The 17,571-nt window shown below is 40.3% G+C and overlaps 1 protein-coding gene across 2 annotated transcripts; it reads left to right on the top strand.

Moving 5' to 3' along the window:
* The first annotated feature begins 1,559 nt into the window (after positions 1 to 1,559).
* On the top strand, positions 1,560 to 16,800 carry sec62 (SEC62 homolog, preprotein translocation factor). 2 transcript variants are annotated; one of them, XM_034702923.1, is made up of 8 exons: positions 1,560 to 1,656; positions 7,846 to 7,954; positions 8,842 to 8,947; positions 11,484 to 11,748; positions 11,962 to 12,057; positions 12,145 to 12,205; positions 12,307 to 12,426; positions 13,231 to 16,800. In XM_034702923.1, exons 1-8 carry the CDS (start codon positions 1,621 to 1,623, stop codon positions 13,779 to 13,781), a joined length of 1,344 nt encoding a protein of 447 aa, XP_034558814.1. In that variant the 5' UTR covers positions 1,560 to 1,620; the 3' UTR covers positions 13,782 to 16,800. The 2 variants fall into 2 exon arrangements, with proteins under 2 accessions (XP_034558814.1, XP_034558815.1); XM_034702924.1 differs by lacking the exon at positions 1,560 to 1,656 and adding an exon at positions 1,722 to 1,851.
* Positions 16,801 to 17,571: the final 771 nt, after the last annotated feature.

The following is a 17,571-nucleotide window of genomic DNA, read 5'->3' as shown; positions in this document are numbered from 1 at the left end:
AAAACAGAACTATTTGACATTTACAAACACAAATGGTTAGAGGAAGTCCTGTGTAAACCCAAACTAAGAACACAATGTCTGTTCAAAAAAATGTATCACTCAGAGCTTTACGTCACTCTTAACCTAACCAGAGCTCAGAGGTCTGTCTGTGCTCAGCTGAGATATGTATCCTTCCTCTGGCATTAGAAACAGGTCGCTTCCACTCTGTTCCAGAGGAGGAGAGAAAGTGTTCCTTGTGTGATCTGGATGAAGTTGAAAATGAAATGCACTTTTTATTCTACTGTACATCATATCATGATCTCAGGTGCCTTCTTTTCAACAAAATTGTCCTGATTTGTTTTGCATGTCTGATGATGATAGATTTCAGTACCTGTTTATACATAAAGTGTTCCAGTTTGCTCAGTTTGTGTTAAATGCTGTTCAGCAGTGTAGGAGCACACTTTATGTCTGATTTAGTTGTTGTCACTATCAAATGTCTGTAGTGTACCACTATTAGAGATGTGACATCCGCGAACGAGTCTGTCTTTTGGACGGCTCTTTTAAGTGAACAATGAGAACCAATTCGTAGTTGCAAGCCATTCTTTGGGAGCTGTTTTTATATGCAGATTGCCCACGCTGCCTTCACGTGTCACCTGTATGCCCCATGAGTCTTTTGTTCACACTTATTGTTTACACTTTGTTATTGTTTACATTGTTTTGATGTGGACAGTGGATTGATTCAAGGAACTGAGCTCCTGTTTGTAAAGTAGTTCAGGTGTAGAAACACCAGGTGGGGTAGTACAATTTTGCATGCATATTTTATAATGTCCTAATTTTATACTAGTTGTATTTATATTTTTTATATACATATATATTTATTCTTATTTATTATTTTTATATTTTTTCTGTATTGTTAAAATGTTCTTGTGTGGAACATTTTATAGTAAAGTTGTTTTGCATGGAAGTTATCTGTAGCCTGCAAAGTTTTTATAGTGCCACAAAGTGTTTTAGCTGGGGGAAAATTCAAAATAGTGATCTCACTGTCGCAGCATGGGGATATGGCACCATCTTATGGAATGATTACAATGCCAAATGAAATTATAATCAATATTTCAGGATAATTCCCACCAATATATATATATATATATATTAGTTGGAATTATTCTGATCCAAATCTTATCTTATTACTGCTGCCAGTGATTGTTTCCCTGATACAAACGAGTTACCCCTGATTGACTTCTAAAAATAAATAAATATAACAATGAGCCGAAGAGCCAGTCTTTTAAGCGGCTCTTTGAAATGAATAGCTTCTCAGGATCCGGTTCCCTTCAAAGAGCCATAAATCCCATCTCTAACCAGTATGCTTTTTAATTACTTTAGGTAATTGCTGGAAATGTGCAGTATTGTAACTGCTCTCTTCTTTTTCCTCTTATGTTGTTTCTCCGATTCTGTTTTTTTTTGTAGTGTCTTGTAAGTCCGTAGGGGCTGGGTATCTTTTCGTTGCATGACACGATGAATAATAAATAAACTAAATAAACTAAACTGTTACTTTCCAACCAGTACACAGTAAGTCTCGCGATACTACATACTCAATGCGCGTGCGCAGCCTCGTGCACGTTGGCGGAGCTGAGTTGGAGGATCATGGCGGAGCGCAGGAGGCACAAGAAACGGATCCAGGTAACATCACTTGTTTCATGTCAAATATTGACGCAACATGTCGAAGAATAAGACTCATAGATCATCCGCTGGTTGACGACATGCTGCAGAGTGTCTGTTAGCGGCAGCATCCTCGTGAGGAGCCGTGAACAAACGTTAGATTAAACAAACGTCGGCTAACGGTTAGCTAGCTGCGGCTCGCGAGCAAAAACAAATGTAAGTAATTATTTTACAGATATTATCAGAGCTGATTATCATCAAACAACAATCACATGTTGGACTACATGTCCAAAAACATGTAGGAACAGTCGACCAATCAGCTCCTTACTAAATCATCATGTTTGAAGTAAATGTTCTCTGGCTAAGCTGCGTCAGCCCAAATCAGACGTGTTTACATAACGTGGAGGAGCAATCAGAGGGAATTTAATGAATGAGTCAACACACTGTTACTTCACTTCATGTGCAGGTGACAGGTAGGCTGCTCCTGTCTATAGCTTTGATCTCGGATAAAGCAACAGTCTATGGAGTTGTTACTGTCCCAGTGAACTTAGTCATCTCTCTAGTTTGTGTTTAAAACAAATCTCATGTAGTAGAAATCAAGCCTAACACAACGTCAGTACACATCTCAGGTTAATGTGTAACATCAAAGTAAGACACTCATCAGATTTATCAAAGTGAATTGATGCAGAAGATCAACTTCCTCCATTAATGCATGTTTACTGATACAGATCACTGGGACTGAAGTTTTATTTGAGTTGGGGTTTATTGATATAAATAAAATGTAAAATTTAAAAAAATGAAAATGCCAGAATTCACAGATTTAATAAATCAGTATTATATACTGTTTGATTGACATACGTTGCAAGTTTTGATTAGATATCCTGTCACTATAAACAGTTCAGCATGTGTTGGTTGTTGCTAGTTCGCATCAATTTCAAGATCCTGCTCCTCAACTTTAAGGCCCTCCATAACCTCACTCCTCCATACCTCTCTGAACTTCTCCACATCAACACACCCAGCCGCACTCTCAGGTCTTCTTCTTCCATTCACCTCACTACACCGTCCGCCCGCTTCACCACCATGAGGTCCAGAGCCTTCAGCCAGTCTGCTGCCCCCCCACGTCTCTGGAACTCCCTCCCACCAGAGAGTAACATTGACTCTCTCTGTATTTTCAAATCACATCTCAAAACACATTGAGATTTTTATTTTGTTCTTTTTAAACTCTGCCCTGTACTGGGACCTTGAGCGCGGAGAAAGGCGCCTTTAAATAAAATGCATTATTATTATAATTGTTATTATTATTATTAGTTTCAAAGCGCGCTGTAGTGATTATTACAACATAAAGTAAAAATCTATTTACTGCTGTGTACACAGTGTATCATACAGATCTGGGATGGAGTGAGATAAGCTAGGCTGAGCTAACTTTTCTCACTCCATCTGTTATTATTGTGGATATGTGAACGCCAATTTGCCTGATGCAGGGTTTTAGGCTGACAGGAACACAAAGGCCTATCAATATCACCAGTCTGCATCACACTATGATGTGTCTTTTTTTGCAATGGCTAATGTTTCATGCATAACTGCAGTTTGATTTAGCTTCAGTGGCTGGGATGCATTTGTAGCCAAAAATGAAACCAGTCATTCAAAATAAGAACTTGTTGATTAAATCTGAAGCGGCTAAGATTGATAAGTGCTGCCGAGACTAAGTGGGCTTGTGTTTGTGACGCTTCTTGCCATAAATCAAATTTCAATTGAGAACCAGTTTTTCGTGTTTCGACTCTGAGTGAACCGACTACCAGCCGGGAAAACCAGTTCCAGAGTGGCAGCAACTCTTTGCTGGTCTAGAACAGCGAACCACTAACGTCAGGCCGAGGAGTGGGGGGGTAGGGTTGCCGTGATCAAAAACGCAAACCAAACGTGTTTCCGCCATTGTTCTGCAACGAAAAAATAAAAGAGACTAATGGATTCCAAGGCAAAGCAATGGTCGGCCTAGGAAAAAAGCTGCCGTTGTCCGCCATCATTGTTGTTGTGAGGGGAAGTTCGCGCTAACACTGTTGGGAAAAGCGGTCATGTAAATCTGACATCATGAAGTGTTCCAAGGGCTCCAGCGGGCGGGGAGAAAAACGGGTGCCACTTTGGCTCGCGAGTTCATCCAGCTCTGAACCAGTGCGAGCACGAGCCCAGGAATACAACCCGGTTTGCATTGGTCGAAAAGAGGTATCAGTCAAGTCAGCTGTGCCTCTCATAATGGTAAACTCGTAACCTTCATATCTTCTGAGCTGACGCGTTTTGAAAAAATTCACCCCCCTCACAGTGTGTGCCGATCGAGAAATGAGCTATCCAGACTACACTCGTTTTTTGTACCAGGCTGTAAACATGTTTATTTCTGCTGTAAAGATAGTCTTTTTTGAATTGGTGTGTATGTGGTTTCCAGAGCCAGCCTCAAGCAGACGCTCAATGACCTGCAGTTTTTAACACTTCCGCAATGGCCTCAATTCTTGCAGCCGGAGGTTGTCGCTTGGTTAGACATCATCAGTCTAAGCACAGTGTGCTTATAAACGGGGAACTGTGGACAGTTCTCTTGCTTGTTTGAGTTCAGTTGCATAACGGCACATACTGTTATCTCCATGATATGAGCTGACCACAACCAAAAGAGTTTTGTCTGCTTTACACACGGTCGCACTTTATTTCTGTGAATCTCTTTAACAGTGTTTTGCATCACAGGATTAAAACATCAAAATGAGTTCGAAACCTTGACTATTATTTCAATTGGTACATGCAGGTCACTAATGCTTTTTCATTCATTAGGCCTACAGTACCTTAATCATTCCTCAATGATGATTGTCATGATCACTTTTAGTTGAAGCAGATTTAAAAAGTTGTATCTACTCCTCCTAACCCCTCTTAGTATAATATAGTACAGATTAAAGCACCTCAAACAGCTGACAGAGTTAAACCTCTCAGACAAGGTTTCATTCTATATTACTATACTCAGTATACAGTGACCATGTTGCTGCAGTGAACAGCGTCATGTTAAAGCAGGTGTTCCTAGTAAACGTTCAGTTGCATAACAACACATACTGTTACTGTCATGTTCATTTTCCCAATTTCCATTAAGGAATTCAGGGTCTTGAAATAGGCACGCTTGTTACCTGGTTCTACATTTTAAAGAACTGTACTCTGCTTTGTTCAGGTCTTGAGGGTTCCTGGCATTTTTCAGAGAGCAGCTTATCTTCCTGTGGTGATGCCCAGGTGGATCATATAGACCGTAACAAGGGGCTTGTTTCGCTAAGGGGTCTCATGAAACTGAGCTGCATGCCTAGTACCTGCTTCTTTAAACAAAGGCCTGTTTGATGGTCTCTTCTTCCTCATGTTGCCAGCCGGAGCCAGCTGGACTGGTCTGAGCAGCACTGAATCTCATTGTGCTGATGCTTTCATTCCCTCTGTGTTGGCATGTGGTTCAGTGCTGTTGGCAGGAAGGCAAACAGTGCAGATGTTGTGAGAAAAGAGGAAGTGTTAGAGGGAGATGTAGCCTCTCTCTGTTATTGTTTGTGAGGAACATCTACAGTATATGAAACTTAAGATACACAGACTGCACCTGCATATCACCTGCGTCCAGAGACACAGACCATGACAGGTATAGACCGAGGAGAAGAAGTAGAGGTAGCCACCCAGTTCTTTATGGATTCATGTTTGAAGCTTTGAGTTTAGGCTGTCAACTTATCAGTCTTTTGATCCAGATATTTAGACAAGAGATTGGACACCTCAGAGGCCGGGTTCAGTGACACAAATCAGCTGATATGAGGCCGAGTAGACAGCTAGGGATGAGCATCTGTCACTCAAAGCAGCCAGCTGTGCTCTTAACTTTCATCTTAGTTTCCATAAAAAGAAATGTCTGCATCAGTATGGGGATTCATCTGTGTCACCCTGGGATGATTCAGATTCAGAGGAACACAAGATAATGTCCACAAACTCTAGATTATAACTTTTATTCAGCTTTGATTGAAATAAAAGTATATAGATACTGGACTTATGAATTTGACTGTGAGCAGGACTTTAGTTTAGCTGTTATCGATATGTTTAGTTTGCAACCATAGACTGTAAATAAAAACTGACAGCGTTGCTCCGCCTTTTCCCGTTGTACGGTTCTGAAGCCAAAAAATCCCGCTCCTGGGTGCAGCCATTGTGCAGCCAGAGCCTGTGAAGCCACTGTAATGAGCTCCGCCCTACAGTGTAGCGTCACAAGACGCTGTGTGTTCTTTGAAGTTTCCCTCTACAGTGGCTGTGAATCAAAGGAAACCCGGAAGTAAAACCCCGTTTTTTAAACTCTAATAACTAACAAAAAAAGAAACTTTCAGGAAAAAGATGCCTTGAACACAACACAGTCAAATAATAACTACATATAACTAACAGCATACGGATGTGAGAAAAATTCTTACTACGTGTATTTATTTTTTAAAGTTTGATTGCTCCCCCATTCAAATGAATGGGGGAGACGGATTTTTGACCTATACTGCAGCCAGCCACCAGGGGGCAGACACACTGCTGAAAGCTTCACCACCAGGGGAGCATCCGGCTCCCTTGTTTGCAACCAAGCGGCAAACTCCGGTCTCAAATGATGAAGCCAATGCGGAAGTGATATAAACTGCAATACATCGAAAATCCTCTTGAGGCTGGCTGCAGAAACACCGGAAACCACATAGACATGAATGGGAAAAAGACGATCTTTGCAGCATTAATAAACATGTTTACAGCCTGGTTCAGATATTAAGATTACGAGTTTTGCCCAAATAAGGACATGACTGACGTGACTCCCGGTCAGGAACACATAGCCATTGGCTAAGAGGCTCACACTACGTCACACTCTGCCTAGTTGAGTTCTGCATTACCAATATGGCTGCTGCCGTCAATTTGCTTCAAAACAGCTCTCAGGAACAGATGGGTGATGTCACGGATACTACGTCCATATTTTATACAGTCTATGTTTGCAACATACACATTTCAAATCAATCAATCAAGCTTTATTTATATAAAACCTTTCATACAAATCAAAAGGGCTTTACAGTGACTGAAAACAAGAAAGAAGAATAAATAAAATAATGAAAAGACATTAAAAAAGAGAAATGGAATTTAGGAGCGCTGTTGACCTAGCGGTCTAAGCGCCCCACATACAGAGGCTACAGTCCTTGTTGCAGGGGTCGACGGTTTGATTCCTGGCCGTTTCCTGCATGTCTTCCACCATTCTCTACTCCCTACATTTCCTGTCTCTCTTCAGCTGTCCTATCAAATAAAGGCAAAAGCCCTTAAATATTAATACAAAAAAAAAAAGGATTTTAAAATTGAGACTAATGCACATCAGCAACAATAAGATATGTGTTTAAAATAAGTCAGAGCATCAAATTAACATTAAGAATATAAATAGTTAAAATAAATAAATAAAAAAAAGATAAGGATAAGAATTGAAGATAAAATAAAGGCTAAAAATAGCAATAAAACTGAGTAGATAAATCATGAAAAGCAGATTAAAATTAATAAAAGAATAAAATAACATGCAAATCAATATAAAATATTAAAGTAATAAAATTGTTAAAACCTACATCAAAGCCAGACTGAATGAATACGTTTTTAGTTACCATCTAAAAGTCTCAATATCTCCAGCTCCTTTAAGATCCTCCAGCAGGCTGTTCTATCGATGAGGAGCGTAGTGGCTGAAAGCAGCGTCACCAAAGTTTTTGTTTTCCTCTGAGGAACAACTAAAAGAAAGGAACCAAAGGATCTAAGAGGCCTTCATGATTCATACACTGAAAGCATTTCTGTGATCTAGTCTGGTGCGAGGCCATGCAGCGCCTTCAAAACTATTAAAATCATTTTCAAATCAACACGAAAAGAAACAGGCAGCCAATGTAAAGATTTTAAAAATAAGTGTTATATGTGCTCTCCTTCTGGTATTTGTTTAAACTTGTGCTGCAGCATTCACCAGTAAGGAGAGCATTACAGTAGTCTAGCCTGCTGGTTATAAAAGCATGCATTAGTCTCTTTGTGTCGAAAAGGTGTGTGACTTTGATGATTTAATAGTCCCAAAAGTACCCAAATTTAGATTTAGTTGTGGCTCTTTTTGTGGTTAAATGTGAAATCTACTTAAGCATCATTTGTAAGCTCTGAGGCCTGAATGTAAAGTTGTTCATACGTGTGCTCTTTCTGACCCTGCAGGAGGTGAGCGAGCCCACCAAGGAGGAGAAGGCGGTGGCCAAGTATCTTCGGTTCAACTGCCCCACCAAGTCCACCAACATGATGGGCCACAGGGTGGACTACTTTATCGGTGAGTGCTCAGACAGACAGACAGACAGACAGACAGACAGACAGACAGACAGACAGACAGAACACCTGGACAGTGGGTGTGCTGGGAACCAGGAGATAGCTGTGTAACTCCACCATCGGTTGTTCTCTGTCACACGGACAGTTTTATTTTAGCTGAACGTTTCATTTTTTCACACTTGGTGAGGCTGAGAAAGTCTGTGCTATGTTGCTAAAGAGATGTCTGATTATTTAGTGTTTCCATTGCACTCCCACATGCAGACCCAGTCCTCCCACTCAGTATTTATATTTGTTGTGTCCCCGTGTGGATCCATTTGTCATTTATTGCTCAGTGGCTGTGGACACAATCAGATTACCTTTCTGTTGCTTACCTCTGCATTAGAAGATGTCCTTTACACAGCTGTGGTCGTGTTATTATAGTAATAAAGTATAAAGTGAAATTCTAAAAGCTTGTGATGATGATTATGTATGATTTTGTTTGTCATAGTGTTGCTTTAAGCACAAAAAGGTCTGATAAACCCCCAGCACCTACGTTCTCAGGAAGCTTTAGACAAGCTGGTGAACAGAGTAGTTTATTCTAACTCTAAAGTTAACTCAACTTTCATCTGTTGTCAGAAAAACAAGCACACATGAGTGATACTTTTTTCTGCAGCTGTGAATGATTAAAGAAGCAAATATTTGTTCACGAGTCCAACATAACAGCTGATGGTCTCATGTCATATCTGGCTTCCCAGCTTGTTTCCTTTGTAGCGGTCTAAATATGTTTTTCAGTTTTGGAGTCAAAAGGAGGATTTTCTCTGAACTGAACTATAATAATTGTGAGCATAATCACTGCAGGACATTTTCAGGCCCAGTGTTCTTTAATGTCCACCTTTGGGTCCCTATATTTAGCCTCCAAGGCAGTGGACTGTCTGCTTGACTCAAAGTGGGCCAAGGCGAAGAAGGGAGAGGAGGCTGTGTTCACCACCAGGGAGTCTGTGTTGGATTACTGCAACAGGTGAGCTTTGTAACACACTTTGCAATTCCCCAAAAGTTGGGATGCTGGGTTGAATGTTGATTAAAAAAAATTAGGGTTGCAAAATTACGGGAATTTTCAAAGTTGGAAACTTTCCACGAGAATTAACAGGAATTTATGGGAATAAACCAGGAATTGACTAAATTGAAGGTTGGCTCTGAATAGGGAACTTAAATATAGTTAGGGAAAATATATATTTTAGCATAATCCTGACAAAAACAACCAGATTTCATGCAAGTACAGTGGAATATCTATGTTATTCCTCAATCAAATGCACATAGCACACTGCTTACTGCAGGGCTATTCAGACCACGCCCCCTACATGCACTGTGCATTCCTCCATCACATGCACAGATGACTTCTAGAATCCTGCAGAGGCTCGAGATGCTTGAAGGAAGATCCTTTTTTATTTAACATTTTAAATGGGACTTTGTTGGGATTGCATTTTTGTTCATTTTTGAATGGGTTGGGTCGGGGGGATGAGTAATATTAACTCAACATTAATGTTTTTGTTCTTCAATGAAAGAATTGATTGTTCAATAAAATATTTAACACTTGATAAAGTTCTACGTACAAATAAATCTGTTTTAATTGTATTATTTTGGATGGCTGTCTGCTTATAACAAAATTAATATTTATGCTCGGATATGATACCTTTCCATTAAATTATCCCCAATTCTCATAAATTCCCGTAGATTCCCAGTTAATTCCCATAAATCCCATGGAAATTTTCCAATTTGGAATATTTCCAAAATTCCCCAGTTTAACTTTACATGGAAATTTACTGGAAATGTTCCACTCCTTTGCAACCCTATAAAAAATAGATTTGGATGGTTTGCAAATCATTAAAACTATATTTAATTCAAAATAGTGCAAAAACAAAATATCGTACTGTATGTTATTGTTTTGTGAAAAGTATAATCTTATGGAATTTGTTCTCAGGAACACGTTTCAAAACATGTTTGGACAGGGAAAACAAAACACTAACAAAATGTATATTGCTTAAAAATATGGAGGAATGCAACATAACTAATGAGGTTAATTTGCAACAGTTTAGTAACATGACAGGATAAAAAGGCTTTCCAGAGAGGCTGAGTGTCTCAGTAGTTAAGCTAGGAAAAGGTTCACCACTCTGTGAGAGACTATGAATGAATATGATCCAGAAATGAATCAAAATGTGACATTCTTTTTGGAAAACATGGACACTGCATTAGGGCTGTCAACGAATATTCTCAATTCGAATATGTATCAAATATTTTAAAAAAACGGAGATTCGATTGTGAAATTAAAATTCGACTGTGGAAAAAAACACATCGGCGACTGCTTTGCAAGTGGGCGCACTGCATGACGGGTCAGGGACAGGTCACAGGAGTCGCACATGCACAGCATGAAGCAGATGGCAGAGAGAAATCTTTCCGTCCCCGGATCCTCAGTGCGCTCTGAACGCGTCTTTTCCTCCGCTGGGAACATCGTGAATAAAAAGAGATCGGCACTGGCCTCTTCACATGTGGACTGTCTTGTGTTTTTGGCAAATAACCTGTCAGGCCTAAGACCCTACATTGACAGTGGAGTAAAAGAGCCCGAAAACCAGTGACACTGGGATAAAATGCAGTTTTTCCTCTCTTTTTTTATACAAGCGCCAAGAATGTAAGTGGACTACTTTTTCGTTTTTAACTTTAACTTCAATTAATGTTAATATTTGCTTCAATCACTGAATGAAGCCTGCCTATATTAGGGACAAGAGTCGGGACCTTTAATTGCTCGCACAAGTCTTGTTCAGCACTCACTCAGCGCATTGCGCACATAGAGAGGGGGGCGATGGGGCGAGCGAGAGTACTGCGGTCTTAAAAGTGTTACGATATAGACCATTAGGTCATTTACTTGTGTTGTAATGTGTGTAGATGTTTTAGCCATGTTAAATCTAAAATAAAAATACCTGTACAAGTAGTTATCTCCTTGTATTAGTTTGTCCACCTGTTATTGACATAATGCGCAAATATAGATATTCGAATGGTTTGAACCTATGGGGTTTTTTTTTAGCAAATATTCAAACGTCATTTTGGAGCATTTTGACAGCCCTACACTGCATCCTATGCTCTAAAGAGAAGAGGGGATATTGGGCTTGTTATCAGTGCCCAGATCAAAGGCCAGCATCCCTGATGGTATGGGGTGTTACTACTTCTTGAAACCCAAGCTGATGATACCTTAACATTGCATAGATGTTAGTACAATTTTTGATTGAAAGAAAAACAACAACAAACTAAAACATGACTTGTGACTGTTTCCTATCCGGAAATGATCTCTGATAGACCGGAGCCCCAAAGGCATTAAACTGAAGTCTGACTGTCTGAGTGTTTTCAGTCTTGTAGAGTCCCTGCCAAAGCTCACAAATGCAAGGCTGATATCTTAACGTTTTGGGATCCTTTCCCCGGCTCCTAAATTTGTGCTAACTGATACAAGCCAAATTAAATGATGATTAAAACCTTTCTCCATCATCATTCTCCTCCTTCCTCTGTAGACTTCTGAAGAAGCAGTTCTTCCACCGGGCTCTCAAAGTGATGAAGAAAAAACCTGAGAAGGACACCAAGAAAGACAAGGAGAAGGAGAAGGAGAAGGAGAAGGAAAAGGAAAAGGAAAAGGAAAAAGAGAAGGAGAAGGAGAAGGAAAAAGAGAAGGAAAAGGAGAAGGCAAAGGGTGACAGCAGCAAAGAGGAGGAGAAGAAAGGGAAGAAGGAGAAAGACAAGAAGAAAGAGTCTGAAGTTGAAACCAAGAAAGAGAAGAGTGTACGTATTTTGTTCTTTCCTTTCAGTACCGGGATTATTTCATGTGTTAGTAAAGCTCTTTGTCTGTCATCTCTCTGTATGTCCCAAACAAAGTGCTGGAAGTTTCTGACGTTCATGCTCATTTGATTTTGCTGGCTGTAGCTTCACATTCACCATAAGGTCTCATGAAGACGAGTAACCCTGTTTCTGTATTTACCACTTCATTCTTATTAGGATGACAGTCCTGGAACCCCCAAAAAGAAGAAAGAGGTGAAGAAGAAGTTCAAACTGGAGCCTCATGAGGATCAGCTGTTTCTAGATGGAAATGAGGTGAGTGTTTTTAGGAAACAAGTGTAATTCCAATGTGAGTTTTTGATCATGAAGAACATCAAAACCCAGTCTGTCTCTTTTCTTCAGGTGTTTGTGTGGATTTATGATCCAGTCCATTTCAAGACCTTTGCAATGGGGCTGATACTTGGTGAGTCTGTGGTTTAACAATGCAAAGGGAGTTATTTTAAATGAGAAGTGATGGAGGGTGATCTGTGCTCAAACTGTCTGTTGTGTGATTTTTCTCCTCAGTTATTGCAGTGATAGCAGCCACGCTGTTCCCGCTGTGGCCAGCAGAAATGCGAGTAGGAGTTTACTATCTGAGTGTAGCAGCAGGCTGCTTTGTGGCCAGTATACTGCTTCTGGCTGTCGGTGAGTACAAAGATTCACAAAACACTAAACACAGAAGGAGGAGAATCAAAGTTCACTACATGAAACGGGGATGAAGGCCTGAAAAATATTATGATAATATAAAAAAACAAGTTATAGACTAACTCCCCTTATAAGATGTTGTCATTTTAAATGCTGTGTATCTTTCTAAGACAAAAAAAAAATGATACTCTATTAGACTTTATATGAACTCACTGCCACTGCTTTGACATGTGTGTGGTCTACAGTCAGGTATATTTTATGCTCTTACAAGTCGGCCAGTTGTCACCTAGAAGAGTATAGCAACCTGAAGAGATTTGAAATTGTGACGAGATACAAAAGATGCAGGTCGGAGGCAAGCGGCAACCTCCGGCCGTGAGAACTGAGGCCAATACAGAAGTGTCAAAAACTGCAGTTTCTCGAGGATTGGCTTGAGGCTGGCTCCGGAAGTACCGGAAGTCATATACACACCAATTCCAAAAAGCTGATCTTTACAGCAGAAATAAACATGTTTACAACCTGGTACAAAAAAAACAGTGTTGTCCGGGCAGCTCATTTCTCGATCGGAACACACTGTACGGGGGTTGAACTTTTTTGATAATGTGGCAATTCGAAGATATTGAGATTACGAGTCTTCCAATGAGAGGCACAGCTGACTTGATTGACACACAGGAACACTGCAGCTGTTGGCGAGGAGGCTCAAAGCCCGCCTCTTTACCTCACACTAGCTTGACAGCAGTTAGGTTAAGTTCTAATTTCAAAACCTTCCTCTTGTTAAAAATGTATCTCATTTTTGTTTGTCTTCAGCTCGATGTATCCTCTTCCTAATAATCTGGGTGGTGACGGGCGGGCGCCATCACTTCTGGTTCCTCCCCAACCTGACAGCAGACGTGGGCTTCATCGACTCATTCAGGCCGCTGTACACTCACGAGTACAAAGGACCGCGAGCCAGCAAGAAGGGCTCGGACAAGGACGACAAGGACAACGGAGGCTCCACCAAGGCTCAAAAATCAGATAGTGATGAAAAGTCTGACAGCGAGAAGAAGGATGTGGATGATGAAGAGGAGGAGGAAGAGGAGGAGAGCAAAGAGGCGACAGCAGCAGAGGAAGGTAAAGAAGCAGAAGGGGAAGGGACAGATCGGCACTCAGACACAGACAGCGACCGGCGGGAGGACGAAGGATCGCAGCACAGCAACGGAAATGACTTCGAGATGATCACCAGGGAGGAGCTGGAGCAACACACGGAAGAAGAAGAAGAGGAAGAAGAAGAAGAGGAAGAAGAAGAAGAGGAAGAGAACACGCAACAGAGGAAAGAAGGGTGTGAGAGTGAGACTAAAGGCCAGACTGCGGAAACATAAACTTCTTACTATCCCATCACTCAATACTTTCCTCTCTCTGTCCCTTCCTCCCCTTCTACTGTGATCCCAGGACCCGCTTGTCCCGCCTCCTCTTCACGAGGAGACGCTCCATCTCTTGTTGTGAGATCTTCCACTGACACAGTACCCACAGACCAGGACCGGAGAAAAACAAACAGCAACAACAATGAGGAAGACATATTGTATGATAAAGAAGCCTTACGGTGGAACGGATTCCTCCACGTTTGATGTGATTCATGTCAGAGTGAAACAAAACCTGCCTGAGGAAGCTGTCCACAGAGAAACCATCAGACCTGCAGCAGCACTAACGAACAGTCCTTCACCACTTTTTCATGTTGTAACATTGCTTTCGGTGTCATTTCAACTCTAAATGCTTTGGTTACATTCGTACGTGAGATCAAATCCAAAACAGACTATGGAGGGAAGCTCAAAGTGAGCAGTGTGATGTGGTACTGCTTTCCTTGCCTTTTTTCTGATTTTTTTGTCACCTTTGAGCTCCATGTTATTTGTGCAATCCTTAGACAGTGTAGAAAGATGGACCACACATTCTTCTCCTGTTCACAAAAGTGATGCCAAAGTGCTCCCCATGCCCGGTGCTGACGTATTGCACATTTTGAGTCCGTGATATTGACGTCCCAACTTTCCGCTAACCAGAACACTAATTTAATAATGAATCAAACGGCAAAGGTCCCTCTGGTTGGTGCGGTCTACAGCGGAAACACTTCTTGTGTCAAACCCTTTGAGAGCATCAATAAATTAATAACATTTTCTCAGAAAAACGAACACTGACATAAATCAGCATGACAGGAAGGAACTGTAATGATACAACTGTTGAAAAAAGTGAGTCCTGTCTGTTAATCTGGAGGACGCAGGCTCTATGACCTATACTGCAGCCAGTCACCAGGGGGAGCTCTAAATCTTTTGGCTTCACTTCAGGGGAGCTGTCATGTTGTCCACCCTTTAATGTAACGTATGGTACAATCACAGACTCCCTGGAGAGCCCCTGTTTATTCACTTTATATTGTGTTATTGCAGGAGCACCAGTGGGTCTGATAGCTTTCTCAGGCAGGCAGGCAGCACAGCAAACTGATGGGAGGTAAAGCCAGATGGACCAAATCCTGAAACTACTCAAAGGAAACAAGTAATGGACCACACTGTGGCTGGATGGAGTGTTTGACTCTTTGAGGTACTCGCCATTTTCAGTAAGAAGAAGTGTTTGTCTTTGAAGACTGATGCTCATAGTGCAATTCTCTCTCACAGTCTAGTTCATGTTCAGTGTGGGACTCATCTGTAAGAGTAAATGTGTGCGACTGGGACACAGCTGGCGTACTTAAATTTTCTTTTTTAAAAAAAGATTTCAGCATTTGTTGTACAACTAAAACTAGATCATGTAAAGTCTATTTGCAAACAGGAACCAAGACATAAAATAAACTCTAGTGCCAAACACGTCGAATAAGAGATAGTATGCATGCAGATTTAAAACTGTGCAGGGTAACATGTCAAAGTAAACATTATAATTTGTTAATTTGTTTAATTATGTAACTGCAATGTCATACTTCCTCGAATCCTTCATGACTTTGGGATAAAAGTAAAGATTTAAAAAAGCACAGGATGTTAGGTTTTAGCTAAAGCAAAGATTTTTGGTCTCAATGAAACCATTTAAAAGCACTGGACTCACATCTGAACCTGCTCTGTATTTAACACAAGCCGCATGCTTGGACATATTCAAATTATAAGAATCAGTCTTTTCGGCAATTATTAAAATAAAATAAAAATAAGTCAAGTGTTTTCTAATTCCAGCTTCTCGAATGAAAAGGTGCTGCTGCTCTTTATCTTACACGATGAAGTAAATGAAGAGTTCTTGAGTTTGGACCGATGAGCCGTTCAAAGACATTGCTCATAAATTGTAATGATTTTCAATAGCTTCTCATGGAAACAGTTCCTCTCTAAAAGCAGGCTGATGTATCTGTATTGGAGATAATCAGAAGTTGCAGCCTCAGGCCAGTTTCATTTCCAGTGGAAGTCCGTGGTCCAAGCTGTTCCTTCACATCCACCTCAGGCGAGGAGCATCGTAGATTCTCTTTTTTGTTTTAGCAAGGATTATATTTCAATATAAAAATAGAAATGCATCGTTTATATATGGATTCTATTGATATATCAAATATATAGCATACTTAGTCTAAAAATCTATAAAGCTCTTTTTTCAGCTTCTTCCCACCTTCTCTTCTTTTTGTATAAGGAGGATTTTGAGTGTTTGTAATACTTTTTTTTATACTATCATTAAAGAGCGTACTCACTATTTAAACTCAACGTCTGGGGAAAGAAAACAGGATTTATTTGCATTTTTCTGTGTTTACCATTTGCCACTTAACATTGAATGTCTGATGTAGTTTGTTTGTATTTCTCAATAAACACAGTTAGTGGATCACTCAGATGATGACCTGCCAGTCCCCTCGAAGAAAATCTGAATATAATCCACACAACGGACGTTTAAAATGAACTCACGGTAGTCTGTTCTCCTGTAGCTCTTCAACTCTCTAACTCTCTCACCACCTCCTTTCTTTTCTAACATCTCCATTCTGTTTTCTTCCCCACATCGGGCAAAGTGCATCTCTGTGTCCTGAGTTGCCAGTCGCTGTACTCTCAATATTGGCATTTCACAAATGAGACAAAAAAAAGAGAAGACTTCTCCCAGTTGTTCTTGACTGTTGCACAGTATCGGTCTGTTGTATATTGTAGTATTATTATTACTCTTTACGCTGCTGCTTCTCATCGCACATCTCTGGGGGAAATAAAAGTGAAATTGTTGAAACATCTGTGTTTTATCTCTGGTCAGAAAAACTGAAAACAAGCGTGTCTCTTGATCACCTAGTTGTCCACATCAGGATCAATGTCATTCTGAAGACTGTCACATGCAATATTGGAGTATAATTTAATAAAACTGGATGTCTGGAAATATATCTGTATCTTATCATTGCAATAAAAATATAGAAAGCATAAATTTGTTGTCATATTTTCATGTATTTACATTTATTTTATGCACAATGCATAGGCTCTGCAGTTAAACATCGCACTAATGAGCCACCTCAGCTAATTTCATGTTATGTAAGTCTCTTTAGATGCCTCCAACATGATGAGCGAGAATGACCGTTTTTGGTGTAGAGCTAAACTATGGCAGAGAGAAGCTTTGATCTGTCTAACATGAGTCCGGTTCTGCTTGAGGTTTCTGCCTGTTAACCTATTATCCTTTCGGTCAATTGGACCCCATTCAATGTTCAACATCTCTAAATTAATGACTAATATAATTTTTTTGGCTTCACAATATCAGGACTTTTCCGAATTTGATGGGGACAACTAGGAAAACATAAAATTAAAATGTTAATATGTTTCAATATCCTGTAAAAAAAAATTATGTATCTGTGTTCCTTGGGTTCAATTTGACCCCAGGCTGTTTTAGCTGTATAAGAAATATCAACATTTTACACACATTTGTTTTGATTGTTTTGGATGATATTGAGGTCACTATAACCGAGGACCCTTCCACATGTGACTGCAGGAGCTGGGATCGAACCTCCAACCTTTAGATTGAGATATAATATTTCCAGCCACCATGTCTCCAAAGACATTCAATGAAGTGTCCTGTGTCATACGTTTTTATAACATAGAAACAAGGCAGGGCCAACGAGAGCTTGACAAACTCGCAGCAGTTTGATGTTCTGTTTACAAATAAAGTCCTTCTGAATGCTTTAAATTGTGTTTATGCCGTAATTCC

This window comes from Notolabrus celidotus, chromosome 15, assembly GCF_009762535.1.
Source record: "Notolabrus celidotus isolate fNotCel1 chromosome 15, fNotCel1.pri, whole genome shotgun sequence".
Classification (NCBI taxonomy): Eukaryota; Metazoa; Chordata; class Actinopteri; order Labriformes; family Labridae; genus Notolabrus; species Notolabrus celidotus.
The sequence above is the reverse complement of the archived record's forward strand: the minus strand, read 5'-3'. Positions and strand labels throughout refer to the sequence as shown.

Bases quoted from the DNA above. Each gene is read 5' to 3' on its own strand.
- sec62 (XM_034702923.1), top strand. From the start codon at position 1,621: ATGGCGGAGCGCAGGAGGCACAAGAAACGGATCCAG. The intron at 1,657-7,845 runs GTAACATCACTT...CTGACCCTGCAG, and splicing joins GGCACAAGAAACGGATCCAG to GAGGTGAGCGAGCCCACCAA. The intron at 8,948-11,483 runs GTGAGCTTTGTA...CTTCCTCTGTAG, and splicing joins GTGTTGGATTACTGCAACAG to ACTTCTGAAGAAGCAGTTCT.